At 38.6% G+C, this 23,159-nt stretch overlaps 2 protein-coding genes across 2 annotated transcripts; both read left to right on the top strand.

Moving 5' to 3' along the window:
* Positions 1-829: 829 nt before the first annotated feature.
* LOC131688873 (gastrula zinc finger protein XlCGF8.2DB-like) lies at positions 830-2,045 on the top strand. Its single transcript, XM_058973463.1, has 3 exons — positions 830-896; positions 968-1,401; positions 1,456-2,045. Exons 2-3 carry the CDS (start codon positions 1,193-1,195, stop codon positions 1,955-1,957), a joined length of 711 nt encoding a protein of 236 aa, XP_058829446.1. The 5' UTR covers positions 830-896; positions 968-1,192; the 3' UTR covers positions 1,958-2,045.
* On the top strand, positions 1,551-23,027 carry LOC131693569 (zinc finger protein 729-like). The gene is made up of 5 exons (XM_058981491.1): positions 1,551-1,666; positions 2,467-3,372; positions 10,712-12,272; positions 13,727-13,944; positions 13,997-23,027. The coding sequence occupies exons 2-5, from the start codon at positions 3,314-3,316 to the stop codon at positions 15,264-15,266; spliced, it is 3,108 nt and encodes a 1,035-aa protein (XP_058837474.1). The 5' UTR covers positions 1,551-1,666; positions 2,467-3,313; the 3' UTR covers positions 15,267-23,027.
* Positions 23,028-23,159: the final 132 nt, after the last annotated feature.

The following is a 23,159-nucleotide window of genomic DNA, read 5'->3' as shown; positions in this document are numbered from 1 at the left end:
ATCTTTCATTAGGGCTTAAATCGCAAATGTAAACAAACTGCGTTTTCGCTATTATGACATTATGCGACAAAAATACTACAAGATTGAGGTGAAAATTAGTTAAAATGGTTTTTAGTTCGATTTATAATTAAAGAAAACAAAACGGCGAAACATGCATTTTCTTCGAGATTTCGACTTAGGCCCTTCTTCTCATATGGAATATAAAGGCTAAACTTACATATTTTGACAGAACCGGGCGTACGGTTATTATTCACAAAATTATTCTTTAAACGGTGGTTCTATTATATAAATGATAAGCAATATCTACTAGGATCATGTCTACTCGATAGTTGTTGCACATAAACATTCGAATATTTCGATATTTTCATGAAATTCGAAGAAAAGATGCACGCGCCCTATCATTTACATTGGGTTTCTATGCGCCCATTTGCTGAGCCCTATTAAAAAGTATACTGTCAAGCTCGCCCATTTACCCAGCCCTACCCAGCAAGACAGAGTCAGTTTAGCCCTTTTACCGCGCCCTTCTGAAAATTATGTACACCATTTAGCCCTTCCGTAAATGGTGGTTGCTGAAGGGCGAAATCACGACTGGGATGCAAATTGGGCGTAAGCATTTTTTTAGTTTCTACCCACTAAAAGCACATAGGAATTAAATTCTTTTTTATATTGTCATAAGGTTTAACCAAAGATGCTTCCGGAAAAACATGGTCATAAAGTAATTTATACCTACAATAAAAACTACATTTAGAAAGGCATCGCCGTATATTGAAACTGATTTTTCTCCATTTGAGTACATTGCGACTTTGGCCCTATTGAAAGATCTGTGTCGAAATAATTATTTACATAAATTATGTCAAGTGATTACACTAGATACGTCGGATAATCAGTACATCTAGGTGATTATTAAAGAAAATTGGGAGTTTGGATACATATCACAAAACATTTAACCGTAATTTCCTCTTATCAGCAAAGGGTTTGGACCTTGGAATAACTTCCTTGTGAGTGGATCAGGTGCTGATTTGAATTTCATCTAATTTGTTCTCGGTGGAGCGCCGTTATTGAATACTATATCTTGCCAGTACAAACTTTATATCAAGAAAAAGGAAATTGAGATGGATCGAACCGGGTCTTAGCCGTCTGAGCCTATAAAAAATTTGAGAATTTTCTGAATAAAATTATAGCCTCAATAACGATGATGAGGCAATCCAGCGGTACAGCACATGAGCCTACGATTTCACCAAATGAGTATGAATCCTCCTCATTCAGTACGACTTGTGCAGATATATTTCAACATCAGCGGACAAGTGTGAAGATCGAGGCTCAGGAGCCCAAACAGATACAATCTGCAGAGGATCACGATTTCGGCAACACCACTCTGATGAACAATATCGACAATGCAAGGTTTGCAATCATTTTGGTTTAAATAAAGAAAAGCTTATCCTTTTCTTTTCACAGCATTGGTACCGACAGTCAACTCCCAGCATCGGATTCACAGTCAGAGTTTAGAGATCAGACGGACATGCCTTCCAAACAGCGAAAGCGAACCGTCTGCGAGGTATGTGGAAAAGGATTCGTAGAGAAGCGTTACATGGAGCGACACTTTGCTGTACACACAGGCGAGCGGCCATATAAATGCGAAATATGTGACAAAGGATTCTTTCAAAAGGTTAGCCTTCAACGACACACTATCATCCACACAGGCGAGCGGCCGTACAAATGTGATGTATGTGGCAAAGCATTTAACCGGAAGAGTAACTTGATCACTCACCAACGTACTCACACTGGCGAGCTGCCATTCAAATGTGATATATGTGGCAGAGCATTTAACCAGAAGCGTTATTTGGACATGCACATACTCACTCACATAGGTGAACGGCAGCATGAATGCGAGTTATGTGGTAAACAATTCGTTCACAAAACTAATCTGCAGCGACACCTCATAACTCAGCATTCGTAAAAAAAGGACGACCCTGTGAAAATTCACATCCAAGTACAACCGTTCAAGTGTGGTATATGTGCACGTAGAAGACTGAAGTCTTAAAGAACGAATCGCTGTGTTTAATTTCATACTTGAAGAATGCTTCTTTAAAACTTAAATGTGGTTTAATTGAAAATTATAATTTTATTAACTTCACCGCAACTCTGTTCGTGCGGATGAATGGAGAACAGTGAGCCTTGTTATGTACGGTATGCATACTAGGCTCGATGGATTATCCGTCTTGGATCATATACATTTAAAGCTACTTCATATGTTGCTTCAAGCTGTTCTCAATTCCTATTCGATAGTTCACACCGTCACCCGGCTTGGTAAGCCCGAACTGGTGTCAAATTGGCTCAATTAAGGTTGTTTGACGTATTCTTGGTGGTCACATCATTAGCATTTTTGCATTCGAATCGGCAGACACATCTTTGTTGATGATGAGATTAGGGAGTATGCATAAAGTAATATATAATGTCTCGTTTCAGATTTGATTTGATATTATGGCGACTCCGATTCTATGATGCGATCGAGCAACGGTATCGAAACACTGGAAGAACTGAGCAGCGGTAAGCTGCAGTTAGCTAGAATAAGGTATTGCTAGGTCTCCTAAGCTAAATTAGGTTTAAGAAGATATATTTCTTTCCTTCCGCCATACAAACGAGAAGCGACAGAGGCATATGATGCAGCCGACACATAATATGCAGCCTTCGCCTGTAGTCCATTCCTCAGGTGCATTCTAATTGGTTCGGATGTCTTCATGGCTGATAGGTAGACGTGTGTTCCTGCTTACAAGTGTATTGATCATCATTGTGGGAAACGATACAGGGAAACGATAGGAAAGAGAACATCTATCCGCGAGTCCCGTTCCTAAAGACTTGAGACTACTTGGGAGATAACTGATGTTCAAACTATACGCACACGAGGCGACAGGACACACCACAAAAAATATTTACCATGTATTTTGTTCTAGAACAACAGCATTGGAATATAGACTTATCCAGCAGCGTTGGTATTGTGCCGTTTTGACGTTTGAATTGGGAGGAAAACATCGATTGCACGGCGAATTGGGAGGAAAACAAACCGCTTCTGGGTTTGAGAGGAGGGCGGTAGTATAAAAATGTGAGATCAATAGAATATTTTTTGTGGCGTATGCCTGTCGCCTCGTGTGCGATCATCTTTAAAACGCGCACATTGGGATATGTAACGTTTAACAAGCTATACACCGTCACCCTGTAAACCTTAAAACGTCAAAATGGTTTTGTTTCACAAATAAACTGACAAACAACAGACGTTTGAGTTTAGTTTACAAATTGAAATGGAGCTTGGTAAGGAATGTTCTGCTCAACGCCCGTGAAGGAAACCACCGAAACGATCACGGTTCATCCAATCAGGTACGAATTTTGTTATCCATTATGGTTTGTGTTGATTGAACATCAGCGAAAGTGCGAAAAATCTAAACAAACAGCCCGCTGATTGCCATGATATCGGCAGTGAAGAACAGTTCTACACCTATATTAAAGTGACCAGATGCTTTTCGAACGAATGCGTGACGTGCTCAAGAAGCCTATTAAAGATGTATATTTTACATTGAATTTTTTTGCAATTTTATTAACGCTTAAATCGATACAGAATCGATTCAGGATTCTGATTTTCAAATAATTTTACTGGATAGAACAGGACCTGCCAGCTACCTCTTTGCCAACAAAAAATCTCATGTTCGATGACAACACACCACATTACCACGGCAGATAGCTAGCGAATTGGAGGCGAGATGCCCCACCTGCCAACACCAATCGCGTCCATAAATGCAGGCAAGTGACGGGCGAACGAAAGGCGTCGCCAAGGAGTTGTTATTCTCAGGTGATACGATCCTCAAAAACGCCGATCAGCCATGTTGGTTTTAGAAACGACAGCTAACAACATTGTTTACTAGATCTCTCCATTTGCTTGCTTGGATTTCAGGTTGGTGTTGGCTGTCATTTTTCTTCCCCGCAGTCTGCTGCACGCTTACCTCACTCCTCACCTAGTTACTGCTAAAGACGAATCACCTTAGAACTCTAAACACCTTGGGCGTCGCTCTCGTCTTGAACTTAACTATTCGAGAGAAAATAACTATCAACTATCCAATTTTAACGAAAAGTTAAAATCGCCCAGTAGTTCACTGCTTTAACCCTAGAAAGGTTTTGTGGGGTTCATTTGTGCCCCATAGCTATTTGCAATCCTTTTTATTCTGTTGCGGTTTATTTTAACTGCAAGCAATCTTTATCATAAATCAATTTGATGGAAGTTTACATTAAAGCAGGTGCAACCTATTTGTTTCCAGAGATGCCAGGTACTTTTTTCAAATGTCTGCAATAATAATTTTAAAAGTCTGGGAAGAACAAAAAATGTCAGGAAAGCTAGTGTAACCAAAAGCCTTTATATTCAAAAATCTGCAAATATCTGCAACAAAACATAAAAATCTGCAAATATCTGCAACCAAACTAGAAAATCTGCAAATATCTGCGTCATCCAAAAAATCTGCAGCTTAAATTAAAAGTCTGCGAATTTGCAGACTTGTCTGCAAATCTGGCATCTCTGTTTGTTTCACTTGACCAAATTAACAGTACTTGTTTTTTGGGGCTGTGCCAACGTAAGGACTCGATCCACACTCACGAAAACGCGACGCGAGGCACAATCACGGTGTATTTATTAGAACAAGTTTATGCAAAAAACAATCAGCTTCTCTGAAACTTCGGAATATGAAAGAAGGGCCTTTCCCCTTTCATTTGAAACTAAGATCAAAATAATCCGTCGGGGGGTTCAGAGCAACTTTTTTTTTAAGTTTTTTTTCGTAACTATAGGTTTTACCTAGAAATTTGAACGGCGTTTTTTACAGTCCTTAGTGGATTAAATCGATTTGTTTGCTTTTAAATCCCAACGTTTCGACGCCTTGTCTGCGCCTTCTTCAGGGGAGACTATATTGCGAAGTAACAGAGTAGACGAATTTTACATTTAACAATTACAATAAAATATTACAAGAACTTACAAAAACTGATTATCGTTCCTCGTTAATATCATATGGGGATTTTGCTTCTGGCACAAACGCTACAAATAATACACAATAAATTTAACGAGCTACACATAAACATTGACTAACTATTTAAACTGATTCTGGACTTACTGCAATAACAATGAAATTACACATTTGGTTAAATATTCTTTGGCTATGATCGATCTTGTTTAGAGCAGACGTACAAAATGGGTGAAATATAGTTCTGTGTAGAAAGTGAAATGTTTCAGTGCTGGTGTGGAATTGTTTCAAATAGAGCTTATGGTGGAGTGGACTTTTTGCGGGCGAAATAATTCTTTGTGGTGTGTAATATAGCTGCGTATATGACGCTAAGATTGTCTACATCTGAGCGACTGTTGACGGTATGGGGTGTATTAGTAATGTGACACATTTCTAAATATGGGAGAGACGATGAACGGAATGTGCGATCTACTATCGTGGTCTTCTCAAATGGGAACCTATGCTGGTATTGCATACAATGTTCTATTAAAGCTGTTTGTGCTCCGAGAGAGGCCACTCGGCTATCTGTTGTGATGATCTGGTCTTGTATCAAATTACCGAGTTTGTTTACGTTGGACTTATGGCCGGATAATCTACTTTTTAACAAGTTCTTTGTCATACCAATATACACACCTGGGCAGCTATAACAGGGAATCTTGTAGACCACATTATGTTGCTGCATGGTATGAATCGGGTCTTTAACTTTGCTGTGAAGTGATCCTACGGTGTGTATTTGTCTGCTGGCTAATCTTAAAGAGCTGTAGTCATGCTTGAAAATGCTGATGATGCGTTGTGTCAGTCCGTGAATGCTGATTATGGATCGGTAGGCAGTGTTTAGTGTGGTTACTGGATCACTGTCGGGCGGGGCTAATGTTGCAGGTGGTTAGTCCGTCAACACCCGATGTGCTGGTTGGGTGCTCCTTCGCTGTTTTTTAAAATACTGTTGCAAGAGGTTGTTAATGAGAGTTTTGGGATAGTCGTTTCCTAATTCCTTTTAGTGTTTCTCGGTCATGATTTGTTGACAAAGCGTACACTCGATGAATGTAGTTGTTTGCTACGTTGATTTTGTATCTGAGCTGGTGGAATGAGTGGAAGCTGAGTAATCGGCCGGATGATATGGGTTTGGAATACCATTCTGTTCTGAGCGATTGATCTGCCTTCCGAACAACTACCATGTCAAGATAGGGTAGGCGGCTGTTCTGTTCTATTTCTGCGGTGAATTGTAGGTGTTCTTCCTGTTTATTGAACTGTTCCAAAACAATTTGGGCTTTGTCCTTCGGAATTGCGAGAAACAGATCATCGACATATTTGCCTAAGACTGGAATTGTGAAACTGAATGTTTTTACTGTAGTGTCTATGATGCTGTCTAATACGATGTCGGCATGAATCGGCGATAGAGGACTGCCCATTGCGGTGCCAAATTTTTGTTGATAAAATTTGTTTTGGTAGCAAAAGTAGCTGGTTTCCATAAGGAAGTTTACGATTTCGAGGAATAAGTCTAAGTTTATGGTTGTTTTTTCCCTTATATCTGGCCACCGCTCTATGATGAACAGCGATACCACATCTAATGAAATCATAATGTAGTTGGGAGGTAATGTTATACTGTTTACGGTTTGGCAGAATTCAAACGAATTTTTAATGTTGTATTTGCTGGTTGTTGCTTCCTTCAGTATGCTTGCTATGTATTTGGCCAGGTGGTAGGTTTTACTACTCTAGCTAGTTCATATTTCTGTCCCTAGATGGTGCTTTAAGGATTCGAACAACACTAAAAGTGAGAATTTGATAGAAAATTTAATTGTCTACAAGTTTGTTTACAACTAAAAATTGATCTGAAATCCCCTGCCCTTTGGCTCAGTAAGGGGAATAAGCGCGTTGTGCCAGGTTGGTCGAGGCACAATTCGATTATAAGTCGGTGAATGCTTGACGGACAAAAGTGCCAGAGCCGATGGCAATCACTGTCAAGGATCAATCGAAGACTTTGAAATGGAAACATGTACCTCATTAAAAGCAGTTTAGTTTACATTGTCATAATTTGCCAACTGCTTCGGGTCAATAAACTATAATATAATATAATTAAAATTAATTAATATTCAAGTGTGTATGTATCACAAAATATGAACAACCATGTTCCTGTTTCATGTCCGTGGAACCATACTGAGTGGCCAAAATAACTTTATTTATCCATAACACTCACCTTTTCCCTTTCTGTATCGTTTTAGCTCTGCTAGTGCCGCACAAATCAACGCCCTCACCGGACGGTTAAGTATGGGAGATCTGTTGATATTCCTTTTAACCCGGGAGATTCGGAAACAATGAATAAGATGAAGAAATACATGTATATATTAGGGTGGGGCAAAATGATCGTTTTTTCAGCACAGCACTTTTTTGGTTCCTTTTGGGGTCCCAAATAACTGTGCAAAATTTGGGGTCGATTGGTGTTGACTCGGCGTAGCGCATTGCGTTTGAAATTTGTATGGAGATTAGTATGGGAAAACCTACATTTTTGCATTTTTAATTCTAAAGACTACAATTCTTCCTTTAGTATGCATACAAATAGATAGAAGCGTAGTCCAGGATATACTGAACAACTTTGCCGAAGGATGTATGGTGTTAGAATGTCTCTAAGCCAAGTTATAGCTGTTCAAAGTTCGATACATCGAATTAAATGCCAAAAATCATTTTTATTGCCAACACTGCGGGTGTACCAATAGTATTTCATATAGCATTCCGAAATAACATTATATATTTTAATTTTACCACATTGGTATGTTTGAATGAATTATTCAAAAGCCTTAGATCAATTTCATGGACGTAGGTAGTTGAGCAATAGGGCGTAGTGAGGGGGGATGGGGGGAGACTTTAATATGTAGAAATTCGAACTGAAATGTAGTCGAGTTGGAATGTTCAGATGAATTATTTCAAAACAATTACACAATGTCCTACGCATAATAGTAACGATGAAATAAAACATACTGTATCCCTTTGCCTTGACTTTTATCAATAGAATTACGTTACAGACTGAATCAACTGATGTCGAGTTGATATGTCAGAGGATTATATTTCGGTTTAATACGCATTATAATTTGACAGCATGCTCATTTCTATGCTGTTCGATCAAGAGGCGTGAAGCTAATTTCTGGATTTCAACATGAAATCCACCAGATCCCTACAAGAATTTTTGCTTCAGGTGATCGAACAGCAAAGAAAAGAGCATGCTATCAAATCATAATGCGTATTAAACCGAAATATAATCCTCTGGCATATCAACTCGACATCAGTTGATTCAGTCTGTAACGTAACTTCTATTGATAAAAGTCAAGGCAAAGGGATACAGTATGTTTTATTTCATCGTTACTATTATGCGTAGGACATTGTGTAATTGTTTTGAAATAATTCATCTGAACATTCCAAGTCGGCAACATTTCAGTTCGAATTTCTACATATTAAAGTCCCCCCCCCCTCCTCCCTCACCGCTCACTACGCCCTATTGCTCAACTACCTACGCTCATGAAATTGAGCTAAGGCTTTTGAATAATTCATCCAAACATACCAATGTGGTAAAATTAAAATATATAATGTTATTTTGGAATGCTATATGAAATACCATTGCCGGTGTACCAGTGTTGGCAATAAAAATGATTTTTGGCATTTAATTCGATGTGTCGAACTTTGAACAGCTATAACTCGGCTTAGAGACATTCTAACACCATACATCCTTCGGCAAAGTTGTTCAGCATATCCTGGACTATACTTCTATCTATTTGTTGGTACACTACAGGAATAATTGTAGTCTGTAGAATTAAAAATGCAAAAATGTAGGTTTTCCCATACTAATCTCCATACAAATTTCAAACGCAATGCGCTACGCCGAGTCACCACCAATCGACCCCAAATTTTGCACAGTTGTTTGGGACCCCAAAAGGAACCAAAAAGTGCTGTGCTCAGTTGATGTGGCTATGATTACGTTTATCCATATAACAATGCCCCACCCAAGTATATATGTATATGTATGTGTATGTGTATATATGTGTGTATATATGTGTGTATATATGTATATATATATATGTATATATATATGTATATATATATATGTATATATATATATGTATATATATATATATATATATATATATATATATATATATATATATATATATATATATATATATATATATATATATATATATATATATATATATATATATATATATATATATATATATATATATATATATATATATATATGTATGTGTATGTGTGTGTATACACATATGATTATAAGCAAAAACAAAGGTAAAGAAACAAAGAAACATAGAAATATATAAGAATACAAACGTACTGAAACAAACAAAGAAAGGTAGAGTACAAAGGATAAGAAAAGTATGTATGTATGTATGTGTGTGGTGAGGCCTAGTGGTTTGGAAATATATTTTCTCGCACTTATTTCAACCAAAAAATAATTGGGCTCAGTGGCATGAAAATATTTGACGGGATTCATTACAACTTCTTCGTTGACAATTCTAATTGACCTTCTGAAAATTCAGATGTTTGACAGAGACAGGAAACTATTTGTGCTTTTGGTTCAAGTTTGTAATCTTTCCCGATAGGTTCAAAGGAACTACCATTCATCGGAAGGTATTGCTTGGTTACAAGGGTTTGTTTACATTTATGTTTTAGAAAGGACCATACGTCGCATAATTAAGGTTATGATCGTTTAGGTCAGCTATTATAATTCCGTTCAAGACGAAATGTTGGGACACACTGTTTCTGATTGAATGCAAACCACAGCAGTATTTGTCCAAATTAGTGGTTAGCGTGAAGCGATTTATTCAAATTTTCTCCGCTAAGTATATTGTGGCAGTTGGATTTTATGGCCATTTCCTATCAATTATGGGAGAAATCGTTACTAAATTGATCCTAGATTATGCGAAATGTATTACTTTTGAAAACAAAATATGATATGAGTACAAGAAAAACCTTATATACATACCTCGAAAATATCCCAAAAAATTGTCTTAATCCAAAAACTCAAGGTTTTTGTTTACCGTTTGTCACATTGAGTTAATTTTGAAAATGGATAATCAGCGTTTTTAACGAAGCGTTGCAATGAAATACGCGAAATATTGCAATAGTGTTAAAAGTTTCATCGAGTTTGTCCAAATATACACCCTTATTCTTGTTTACGACGAATGCGAGATTCGTTCGAAAGCGATTCGAACGAATAGTAAGCCCATTTGATTTTGCTGTCGTAAACGGGAATACAAACCACTTTCGAACGAATCTCACATTCGTCGTAAACAAGAATAAGGGTGATAAAGATTTAAGTTCAGGACAAGTGAATTTTATACGAAGATGCTAACAGAGTAGGAGGTTCATGCAAGAATAGTTAAAACATGAAAAAACGGCATCCAGTTGTGATTCGCTGGTTTGGCCACAGCCTTGTCCAACTAACGAATTTGATTCGCTAGTCTGACCGACTGACAAATGTCAAAAACTGTCCAAAAAAGATGTTGGCAGTGTAAATTCACTGTTCACATCTCTAAATATAATAGTCAAATAGTGTCTTATATAAAGTGACTGTATAGAATTTCAATATAAAAGTAAGACAACACAAACTTAATGGATAATATCTACAGCATTGTCATCATTGTGTCTAACAAAAGCTTTTTTTATTGCAGCACTGGTACTGAGAACGAGCTTTCCACATCAGTGGATCCACAATCGGAGCTTAGTAGTAATCAGACAGGCATGTCTTCGAAGCAGCAGAAGCGAACAGACTGTGAGGTATGTGGCCAAAAAGTCCTTCGGGCGCTGCTGAAGCGACACATGGCCAGCCACACAGGCGAGCGGCCATACAAATGTGAAATATGTGGCAAAGTATTTATCCAAAAGAGAGACCTGCAGCGTCACACGATGACTCACACTGGTGAGCGGCCATACAAATGTGGGATATGTGACAAAATATTCGCCCAGCCCGATTACTTAACTTTTCATGAACTTATTCACAGTGGTGATCGTCCGCATAAATGTGAAATGTGTGGCAAACAATTTACGCTGAAGCATCGCCTGCAGCGACACGTTTCTATGACCCATACTGCCGAGCGACTGTACAAATGTAAGATATGTGACAAAGCATATAAACAGCAGTATGATCTGAACTTGCACAAACTCAGTCACAGTAATGAACGACAGCATAAGTGCGAAGTATGCGATAAAGAATACCTCCACAAAAAGTCCCTGCAATGGCACATGGCAACCCACGTTGGCGAGCGTCCGCACAGGTGTGATGTTTGCGGCAAAGCATTTATCCATCAGCGTTACTTGACAATACATAAATTCATTCACAGTAGTGATTTGCCGCATACGTGTGAGGTGTGTGGCAAACAATACGCACTGAAGAATCGCCTGAAGCTACACATATCCAGCCACACTGGCGAGAAACCGCACAAATGTGAAATATGTGACAAAGTATTTCTTCGTCGGGATCGCCTAGTTGCGCACAAACTTGTGCACACTAGTAGGCTGCCGCATAAGTGCGAAGTGTGTGGCAAAGTATTCTTTCAGGAGGGTGACCTGCAGCGACACATGTTGACTCACACTAGCGAGCGGCCGTATAAATGTGAAATATGTGACAAGGCGTTTCATCATAACACTAACCTGCAGAAACACGTGTTATGTCACACTGGCAAGCGGCCATATAAATGTGAAACGTGTAGCAAAGTATTTGTTCAAAAGGCTGACCTGCAACGACACAGGATTACTCACACTAGTGAACGTCCGTTTAAATGTGGAACATGTGACAAAACATTTGCCCGGAAAAATTATTTACATTTACATGAACTTATTCATGGTGATCGTCCGCATAAATGTGAAGTGTGCGGCAAACAATTCACACTGAAGCATCGCCTTCAGCGGCACATTGAAACCCACACTAGTGAGCGCCCGTACAAATGTGATGTATGTGGCAAAGCATATAAACAGCAGTCTGTTTTGAACTCGCACAGACTCATTCATAGTAATAAAGACGAGTATCCGTACAAATGTGACATATGTGGCAAAGCATTCAACCACCGGAGTAGCTTAAAGTTGCACATACTCATTCACAATGGTGAACGTTCGCATAAGTGCGATATGTGTGGCAAAACATTTTTACGCAAACAGACCCTTCAGCGGCACGTTGTAACTCACACTGGCAAGCGTACACTAAAAGATACAACAAGTGCAAGTGTGATACTATGTGGATGAGCATTTCGACAACAAGACACCTATGTTGTTTGCCAACTAAAGTATACATCGTACAACAAAAAGGCCTATGAAACGAAAAATACTGAGGAACGAATACGTTTTGTAACATGTTTTAATAAAGAGAATAGAAAGAAGCGATCAGAGGTCAGCTGTAATTTTTTTTATATAATTTTTCTAGCAAGTATTGAGAACAACATTTTTTAACTGAATGTCAAAATGGGCACTTTTTAATTGAATGTGAAAATCTCGTGTCAAATTCACTTTGACAATCAAACTGACATGAATTAGAGATGTTAGCAGATGCGTTTTCGGTCCAACTAGCGTATCTAATTCGTTAGTTGGACAGAACGATTACTAGCGCATAAATTTATAAAATCCGTTTATCGATCGTTATGTCAAAGAAATGTGAGGGTCAGGGAACTTCCCCAGCAAATAATGCTCCACCGCCGCCCAGTGAGCAAATTTTCTGGCAGAGCCCGGTCAGCGTGGCAAGCAGAAAGTTAGCAAAAGTTGAGCAAAGCGAAATTGATGCTGGCAGAGTTGCTGCGAGCATTTTGCGCGATTTGTGCGAGAATTCTGGCAACGAATTCGCTCAAATGCAACAACCGTTTCTGACACAAGCGGTTAAATCAACCGATGCTGCTCACTTTTATCCAGAATCGAGCCAGAAATGGACGGCCAAGATCTCTGCACGATTCCTGCCACATCTTTGTCAGATATTTTGCTCGATTCGTGCTAAATTCTACCAGGTAGGAATTGCCAGTGAGCAAATTTTCTGGCAGAGACCGCTCTGCTAGATTTCTGTAAGTCTTGGTTTGGCAGCCCTGTCAGATTTCTGTGCGTATTCTGTCGGGTTAGTTGAGCTAGGGCGAATTCGGTTTCGCTCGCGTTTTCTGGCAAATTTTGATAGGAACCGAGCTAAACCTTGGCTGAACTCGGATATAAACTGTGCAAAGATCTTGGCAATTCCTACCTGCTAGAATTTAGCACGAATCGAGCAAAACATCTGGCAAAGATGTGGCAGGAAGCGTGCAGAGATTTTGGCCGTACATTTCGGGCTCGATTCTGGATAAAAGTGAGCAGCATCGGTTGGTTTAACCGCTTCTGTCAGAAACGGTTGTTGCATTTGAGCGAATTCGTTGCCAGAATTTTCGCATAAATCGCGCAAAAGTTTCGCAGAAACTCTGCCAGCATCAATTTCGCTTTGCTCAACTTTTGCTAACTTTCTGCTTGCCACGCTGACCGGGCTCTGCCAGAAAATTTGCTCACTGGGGTAGAGTCAAACGTCAAAAAGTTTAATTCGCCTGACAATGTTGGTTGGGCTTTTCTTGACTGGGGTCCACCAGCTGTTTATTGTTTATAAAGTTGTGAATTTCAGAACGGATTTTTAGTTCTAAAACGATTGTAATTTTTATCGTAAACGATAGTCTGCTACCGTACACTGTTAATCAGGCCAAAGAAATAAAATGAAAATCAGCGGCACTACACATACACCTACGGTTCCACCAAATGGGTATGATTCCTCATTAAGTACGGCATGTGTAGATATATTTCCAAGTCATCGGACGAGTGTGAAGATCGAGATTCCGGAGTCCAAACATATACTAGCTGCTGATGACCACGATACCGACAACACAAGTTTGATAGACAATATCAACAATGCAAGGTTTGCAATCATTGTATTTCAAGTAAACAAAAGCTTATCCCTTTCTTTATAGCATTGGTACTGACAGCCACATCCCAACATTACCGAATTTACAGTCGGAGTGTAAGGATCAGATAGACATATCTTCAAAGCAGCAGATTGGAATCAACTGTGCGGTATGCGGAAAAATATTTCTTCGGAGGGGTTTCCTGGAGCGACACCTTGCTATCCACAATGGCGATCGGCCATATGAATGCGACGTTTGTGACAAAGTATTTGGGCAAAAACGTGGCCTTCAGCGACACATAGTCACCCACACTAACAAACGCACGTACAAATGTGAAATATGTGACAAAGTATTAACACGGCCAGATTCCCTAGTCTCGCACAAGCTTAATCACACTAGTAGTAGACCGCATAAGTGCGAGGTATGTGGCAAAGACTTCGCACTAAAGGATCGCCTACAGCGACACATTTTTTCTCACACTGGCGAACGGCCGTATGAATGTGATGTATGTGACAAAGGATTCAACCATCCTGGTACCTTAATCAAGCACAAACGCATCCACAGTCGTGAACTGTTGTTCAATTGTGAAGTATGTGGCAAACAATTCGTTCAGAAGCAGTCCCTGCAGCGACACGTGCTAACTCACACTGGTGAGCTGCCTTATAAATGTGACATATGTAGCAAAGGATTTATTACCCAAAGTTACTTAACCGCGCACAGACACACGCACAATGCTGAACTACCCTATAAGTGCGAGATATGTGGTAAACAATTTGTTCATAAGCAAATCATGCAGCGACACTTTGACACTCACACAAACGAGTCCAAGTACCAATGTGATGTATGTGGCAAAGTATTCAAACAGCAGCGTATTTTGGTCTCACACCGACTCATTCACAATAGTGAACCGCGGCATAAATGTGAGCTATGTGATAAAGAATATTATACCAACTATGATCTGCAGCAACACGTAATCACTCACTCTAGCGAGCGCCCATATAAATGTGATGTATGTGGCAAAGCATATAAAAAACGCCGTATTTTGGTCACCCATAGACGCACTCACAATAGTGAACGGCAGCATAAATGTGGAGTATGTGAAAAAGAATATCTTCACAAGTATGATCTGCAGCAACATCTTATTACCCACACTGACGAGCGCCCATACAAATGTGATGTATGTGGCAAGACATTTAACCAGCGGCGTAACTTGAATTTGCATCAACTCATTCACAATGGTCAGCGGCGGCATGAGTGCGAGATATGTGGCAGAAAATTTATTCACAAAAATACCTTGCAGCGACACGCTGCAGTTCACACTAGCAATCAATCATAGTAAGCAGCGAATACACATCTGAGAACAACAGCTGGTCGGTGTTAAGCCAGACCGGACTAAGTCGCAAAACATCAAAAAATGAGATAATGATAGCTCTGGATACAGAATTTCGTCAGCTACATTCGACTTTTGCCAGATTTGAAATATATAACAGTAAACAAGAATTATGGCAAAAATTAATTGCCAATCATAATTTAAAGGATGCTGCGATTCAAACTTTAAACTCGTTTTTCTCGAAATCAATATTTTGTCACTTAGTCCGGTCTGACATAACACCGACCAGTTGATCGGTGTTAAGCCAGACTGAACTAAGCGACATTGTATTGATTTCGAGAAAAACGAGTTTTATGTTTGAATCGCAGCATCTTGTACATTATAATTTGAAATATGTTTTTGCTATAATTCTTGCTTATTGTAACATATTTCAAATCAGCTAAAAGTCGAATGTAACTGAAGAAATTCTTTATCCATATGATTATCATTTTTTAAGGTTCTGCTACTTAGTCCGGTCTGACTTAACACCGACCAGTTGTAGAAGTGTTTCGTATCTTTGTTGAACGTTGAATTATACCTTGTAATTTTCAATACGCTTACCAAACCGTCTTTTTTATAAAATTCGATTGTCGGCTCAGTAACGTAGATCAAGTCGTTTCCGAGTTTCAGCCCATTATTTGACTCCAACCCTGAATTAGAACATCATATTTCGCCAGATGGTAGCTGTTTATCTCATGAACGAAATAATAATAGTTACAACAGGTGGTATTTTCAATCTTAGAGATAAGTGTGGGTTGTTCTACCAATACAGATATCCCTCGAATATATTTAAAGTGTTCGGATAACACTCACCGTTATAAATTTTTATTGTCATTTCAATATGCAAGTAATATATAGGTACCTAATAATATTTTAATTCATACCATCCCTACTTATAAGGGGCATTTCCGCGGTGGTTGTGTATGCTCACCGCCAGGTGGCGCATTGGCGGTGGCATTTGACTTTGGCGGTTGTTGTCTTCGCTTTACTGTAGGGGATTTCCAGCGGTTGTTCCATTGACTCAGTTACGAGGTCAAGCAAAAACGGTACCAGTTTGGAGCCGAAACTCGAGATCAAAAGCAAAAAACTACAAGGGGCATTCCTTTGGGGTTGCACGAGCTGTAGACGTAGGACCTTGGAGAGAGAAACAGACTCAATAAATGTGAATGTCATAGCCAGCCAGAACGAAACTGTCACTCCGAGCCACAAAAAAGTGTTCATCGAGGAAATGAGAGTATTGTTATCATATGCTTGCTAGAAAATGTTTCCGAACGATGAGTTTCCTTGATTTTTTGTCTAGATTGGGTGTGGCAGTAAATATTATTAAAGTTTTTCTGTGATTTTAAAGCCATTTTCAAATTACTCAGATGAATTTTTCGGTAATCCGTGCTGCCATTATCAAATAAATTGTATTTCAATGTATTCAATGATGAATAAGAATTTAGATGCGTTCAAAAGTTTCGAGCATCGTTTTAAGGATTCTGTCACGTTCGCCCGAAAGCCATTTACCCGAAGGACATTTGCCCGAATGTCATCCACCCGAATGTCATTCACCCGAATGCCACGAACACCCGAAAGACATTCGCCCGAATGCAACATAAACCCGAATGCCATTCGCCCGAATTCCATATACCCGAAAAACATCGAAATGTCAATCGACAAAATTTAATTTATTAAGATGAAATACAAATTTTATTACATTTGATGCTATGAAGAAATTAACACTAAAGCTATACCAGACGAATAGTTAATCCAATCACCTGATTTGTATGATTTAACTAGGGTTTCCAGTTTTAGGTCCTTTCGTGAGTTCTTTTTAGACTTTTTAGCTGTTGGTAGCGCTTGTAGTGTACGTAAAACATATGTACTAGGGTTTTTCTCTTCAAGCTGCAACTGCTTCAACACACCATAGAATTTCCACGGCTTAACAAACCGTTCCATTTATTGTGCTAGTCTTCCACATTATTGGTGGTTCTAGGAATTTTTGTCGATACATTTTCGAAAACTGACCACGAAGCGGGGGACAAACAACGGTTATCGAGAAACTTTTTGATTAGTTTCCTTCCTACCAAAAATACAATTAATCCAAAAAATCGTCGAAAGCCTTTGGACAACTTTTCCTCAATTCTTCGGGTGCCATTGGAACACCTTGATGGGGCAAGAAAGCCAAGGCAACAACTTTTTTGTAAATTAGTTGTATTCGGTGATCTTCCGAATATTTTGTCTGATGACCAAGTTGTTTTATTTTTCTGAAAAAACTTTGGTTTAGATGGAAGAATCATCCGTGAATTAGGTGAAAGAATCATCCTGTCTCAAAATCCAATATTACGTAGAGAGCTATTTGGTATATAGATTCAAGAAATTGCTCTTGTTTTGAAACAGGAATCAACCCTTATGTTTGAGTATACCGGGCAGACGAGTGGATTAACAGTTTCTTTGCAAACTTATTTGGCATGCAGATCCAAGGATTTGTCATGTTTGAAAGAAGCAATGAACCCCTAATTGTGGGAAAAGAGCTGCTCATGTTGAAAAGAAGGAATCAATCCCTAAGTGTGAGTAAACCAGGCAAACGAGTGGATCACCGGTTTAATTGCGAGGGTTATTGGTATACAAACTCAAAGAACTGCTCATATTTAAAGAAGGAATCAACCCCTATGCTTCAGTAAACCAAGCTTACCAATGGATCACAGATTTGCCGAGTAGGGACCTCCGCTTCGGTTCCTCGACCTCGGTAATTGTGACAAAGCCGCATCACACTAGCTTCGTCACATAACATTTATGAGCTACTATTTACTAACCGCGGTGTTGTGCCAAATGGACTTCCACCATGCAAGATATAATTACTAATTTAGTTGATTCAATTCGTTAACAGAACATCTTAATATATATTTACCTCGATCGATGGTGTTTCCGAAAGATTTCTTATTATTTTGTCCGGTTTATCACAAAATTTCACCGCTCGAGCTGACAACTGCGTCCTATATGCATCAGTTTGCACCTGAAGAGCATTTGTGGCGTTGGCAACAGAATCTCATTGACGTCGGATAGTACACCTAAAAGCGATGTCGCATAGCCACATTGGTCAGTGTACGGTTGACTAATGTGGTTACGCCACATCGCTTTTTAGTGCACTATCCGACTTCGCTGCCGCTCAGTCGGCTTTAAACTAGCTATAGCCCCTATGTTTGAGTTAACCGGGCAAACAAGAGGATCACAAGTATGCTTATAACTCCGGCGACGGGTGGATCAACGCCTCGTCCAACGGAACCTCAGCGGCTTTGCGCCGCTTCGGATCCTTGGCCTCGGATATGCGGCCAAGCCGCATCACACTAGCTCCGCTGCATCAGCTCACTTGTTATTGTTCAGTTTATCAAACTTTGGTTAAAGATTTCACATTTCCCGCTCGGATTTGGTTTATTTAGGTTAAAATACATCCTTTTGGTAAAAAACCGCATTAAAGTCGGACTTCTATCACTAAAGTCACTAAACTAGACAATTACCGATTTTATATTATGTTTGAGTGAATGTGGTATTCGGGTTAATGACATTCGGGCGAGTGGTCCATTCGGGTTGATGGCATTCGGGTAAATGGTCCATTCGGGTTAATGACATTCGGGTAAATAGTCCATTCTGGTAAATGGTTTTCGGGCGAACGTCATTCGGGTAAATGACTTTCGGGCGAATGTCATTCGGGCGAATGTGATAGAACCGTTTTAAGACAATATTGCGATCTTGCTATAATGTAAAATAAACGCTAATTTTATATGAAAATTTCAAATAATATTTACATTTTAATGAAATAATCAAAATACCAGACAGAACGACAGTTTATGAACATAAAGAGGAAATGGTCACTATAAAAAACAACTGGAGGGGGATTCAACAAAAGCGTCTTTTTCACTTGAATCTTTATAAATCTTAATAAGTCTTTATGGTGTTTGAATTATGTAATTTATCTGTATCGTCGCCTGCAAGCTCAATGAACTACACCTAAAATATATTTTATGCTTGTTATGAAACCAGTTATGGAAATGAGACGACGCTGTAAATGTTCTCTACTTCAAGAAATGGGAATATAGAATCAAAAAATATGCTGTGACGTGCGTTTTTTGGTAATTCATAAATACTTTTTGGTTTAAAATAGTTTATATCATCTTTCTATTTAAAACATGTGATAAAAGCTATTTTCATATCTATAGTAAAGACAAATAATAATGGTGTAAATCGTGCGAAGAAAGTTTTAAACATTTGTGACTTATTTAACAATTTTAGAATGAGTGACGCCTTGCTAGTCAGATTTGACGGTTCTCCAGTTTAAAGTTTCTTTTGAGAGTATGCTGAGAAAATGAAAATCATCAACGTAGGCTTATATGCATGCTAATAAATATAAACAAAGTTTCGAAAAAAATTAAGTTTGACATCGACATAATATTTTCAATGTTCGGGTGCTCATGCAGCTTAATCTGATGATCCGAATCATGAAAAAAATTCCATTTCTATCTATTAGTTAAAATCTTACACTTCGAAAGTTATTTGCAAAATAACCTTGGCTAAATTTGACAGTTCGACGGTTCAAATTGTTGGATGATGTAAAAAGAAAGGTGGAAACAGTTTTCTGTACTTTATTTAGGTTGGCAATATTTTTCAGTAGTAAATAAAGGGCAAATATAAAAACGAAAACATGTTATATCAAACGTTTTTTCGGGTATTTCATTATGTGGATATTTACGTTCCAAGGCTGCAGCCGTACCTATCTACCTATCAAATACCTATGCATTGGTCAACATTTCACAAATCAGATAAACATGCCTCTATCGGCGAGTTTCCTTATTCAAGGATTCTGTTAGTTAAATTTTTATAAAATTAAATTCTATTTTTCAGATTGAATTTAATATTGCATCGGTTTTTAATAATCAGTGTAAGAAATTTATTAGGAAACCGTGGTAGAATGAAGGAAAAGAACGGTACAAAATTCCTGTTTTTAAAATAGAAGATTAGGCACATCGTTCCGAAATTTGTCCCTTTGCACTCGAGTACTGGAAGCAAACTGTCGTCTGACTTTATCTTCAAATCAATGTAAAGCACCCGGAAAAAACTCACTGATTTTATGCTGTCCCAAGCTCCTTTCCATCACACGATTGAAGTCATGTGCTGGTAACACGCTTGCATAAATGACACGCAAAAAGAAATTTGCTCATTTATACGTCGCAAACCTTGATAGATTTTGGCTGTCGAAAGTTTTCTTGCTTCTTGACAAGTGCTATTATTTACACTTCATGCGTAGTGTCTGTTTCTCCCTCCCAGCGTACACATTATACTACTTAATGTAAAATAGTTATTTTCTTAGTACATTTACAGTAATAATAAATCAAATATATTTCTTACGTATGGTTTAATCACAACCAATCAACATCGAATATTACATATTGAACGAGACCTTCTTGGTTATCAGGTCATTTCATTTGTAGTAGGTGATCGAATCCGATTAAACTTATTTAAGAAGATCTGAAGAAAGAAGACAGAAAACTAACCGAACTAATATCTGGAACTAAATCTTTATAGCATAAGCTTGTAAAAAAATTTCGATTGTGTGTGGTAAAAAACCCGGACCAGTGAAATAAAATCAAATTTTAGGCAATATAATCACATTTCATGTTTAGACCAAGCATTCTAGTTATATTTTGCCATTATTGTAACTTTCCTAAAGTACGCATACAAATATAGCGAATGCATTACCGAAACTATAAATATACAAGAATCGAAAACAATTTTATATATGGACAAGATGCGTTCTTGCAACGGTTTTTCAAGTGGCAGTGTATTCATTCATAAATAGACTTTGTAGTATGTACCTATTAGTAGAATCAAAATACTATAGGCTGAGTGGGAATGAATGACGTGATGGGGAAATGAATCAATGAATTGATCGAACGTAAATAATAAACTTTCGTTGTGCAATTTAGTAACAAATTAGATCTACCTACCTACACATTCGCCTCAAACATTGAACCCGCGCGCAAAGCAAAATGAATTAACGCTGATGATTATGGGTAGAGTGAAAGAGACAATTAATACCACGACACTATGTTAGCCGTGTTTGCAAATGGAGCTCGCATGTGCAAACTATTTTGTGTACGAATAATTATACATTAAAGTGTGCTTGAAACGAGCACAACACAAAAGATAGCATAGCGTACCACCACAGGCAGTGTAACGGACTTCTAACTCAGCTACACTGGCTGTGAAAACACACAGCGCAGTGATCTGCTTCGCCTGCTGTTCAACGGGTAACTGAGCTGGTGGTCTTGCGAAATCCGTCCGTTTAAATAGTCGATGATGACGTCATTCATAGAAGCGTAGCGCGCTAGGTACACAAATCTGTCGTGCTGGACTAGGGAAGCGCTATCTTCTGTGTGTAAATGCGCGATATTTTGACTAGGTTGTTCATGATTTAAATTTTCAATGCCATGATATCAAAAATCTTTGGGTTTATCAATTGGAATCCATTCTTAGAAGTATTTCGGGACGATGCGCGCAAAAAAATTGAAAATTTATCGTGAGATGGCTGAATTATATGCGATTAAAATTGGACCACTTTTCGTTACATACCATTTTTGTAGAATTTGCAACGTGCACCCCTATATCGAAAACAAAGACGTAGTCCTACGTCAAAAGTTACTCCTTACTTGTGAAAAATACTATTGACGCATGTCTTATATGTGACTTCACAACTTACGATATTTGTGCTGTTACAGTCAATCAGCCTTATTCTTGCCTACGACGAATGCAAGATTCGTTCGAAAGTGGTTTGTATTCCCGTTTACGACAGCAAAATCAAGGGCCCTATTCCCACAGTCACGTCACCTAGTGACTAGAAGAAAATTTCCTTCTAGTCACTAAGTGACGTGACTGTGAGAATAGAGCCCCAAATGGGCTTACTATTCGTTCGAATCGCTTTTGAACGAATCTCGCATTCGTCGTAAACAAGAATAACGGTGAATATGACTGTTGATAACACAAACAAGAATTACGTCTATTCGATAGATTTTTCCGCATAATGAACTATCACCTTCTGATGATTTCGAAAGGGTTGTATCGTACTGTGGCAGAACTGGGGTTTCCCTCCTAATCGTCAGTGATGCAAATACCCACCACCTAATTTGGGGCAGCTCAGAAGTCAATTTGGGAATTGCTTGAATACTTAAGTAGTACAAATCTGCACATACTGCACATACATGTAGGAAATCGCCCAACATTTGCACGTACTGACAGAGAAGAGGTGTTAGATGTAACTCTCTGTTCTAACGGTATTATGCATGAGTTGGCAAACTGGCTCGTACCAAACGAGCTCAAACCGTCGTTATCTGATCATAAGTACATCGACTTTGATCATTTTAACGACTCGCTAGATATCATCACATATCGTAATCCCAAATCTGCGAACTGGCACCTCTACGAAGAGGGCTTGGCCACTAGGTTTCATGGGTATTTTCCAACGATTGAATCTCCAAGTGACTCGGATGATGTCGCGGAGAAATCAAACTCACTCTTAGTAGCAGCATATCAAGCGGCTTGTCCGCTTCGATTTAAGCTTCTACCCGAATAGAAATGTACTGTAACAAAACCATGATTTTCACTGTGACAGTACAGTAATTTTACAATAATTTACAGTAAGTTCTAATGTTATGTGACAATGAAAAAACAATAAACTTTAACGTATTTACGGTAAATTGCAATGTAAAAACGACTTTTACAGTAAAAAGGGGGGGGGGGGGGGGGTGGTTATGTATCTTAACATTAAAAAAATCGATTTTTCTCCATGCATTTTTTCTCTTGAAAACAGTTAAATTTAATGTGAAT

This window comes from Topomyia yanbarensis, chromosome 3, assembly GCF_030247195.1.
Source record: "Topomyia yanbarensis strain Yona2022 chromosome 3, ASM3024719v1, whole genome shotgun sequence".
NCBI classification, from domain to species: Eukaryota; Metazoa; Arthropoda; class Insecta; order Diptera; family Culicidae; genus Topomyia; species Topomyia yanbarensis.
The sequence above is the reverse complement of the archived record's forward strand: the minus strand, read 5'-3'. Positions and strand labels throughout refer to the sequence as shown.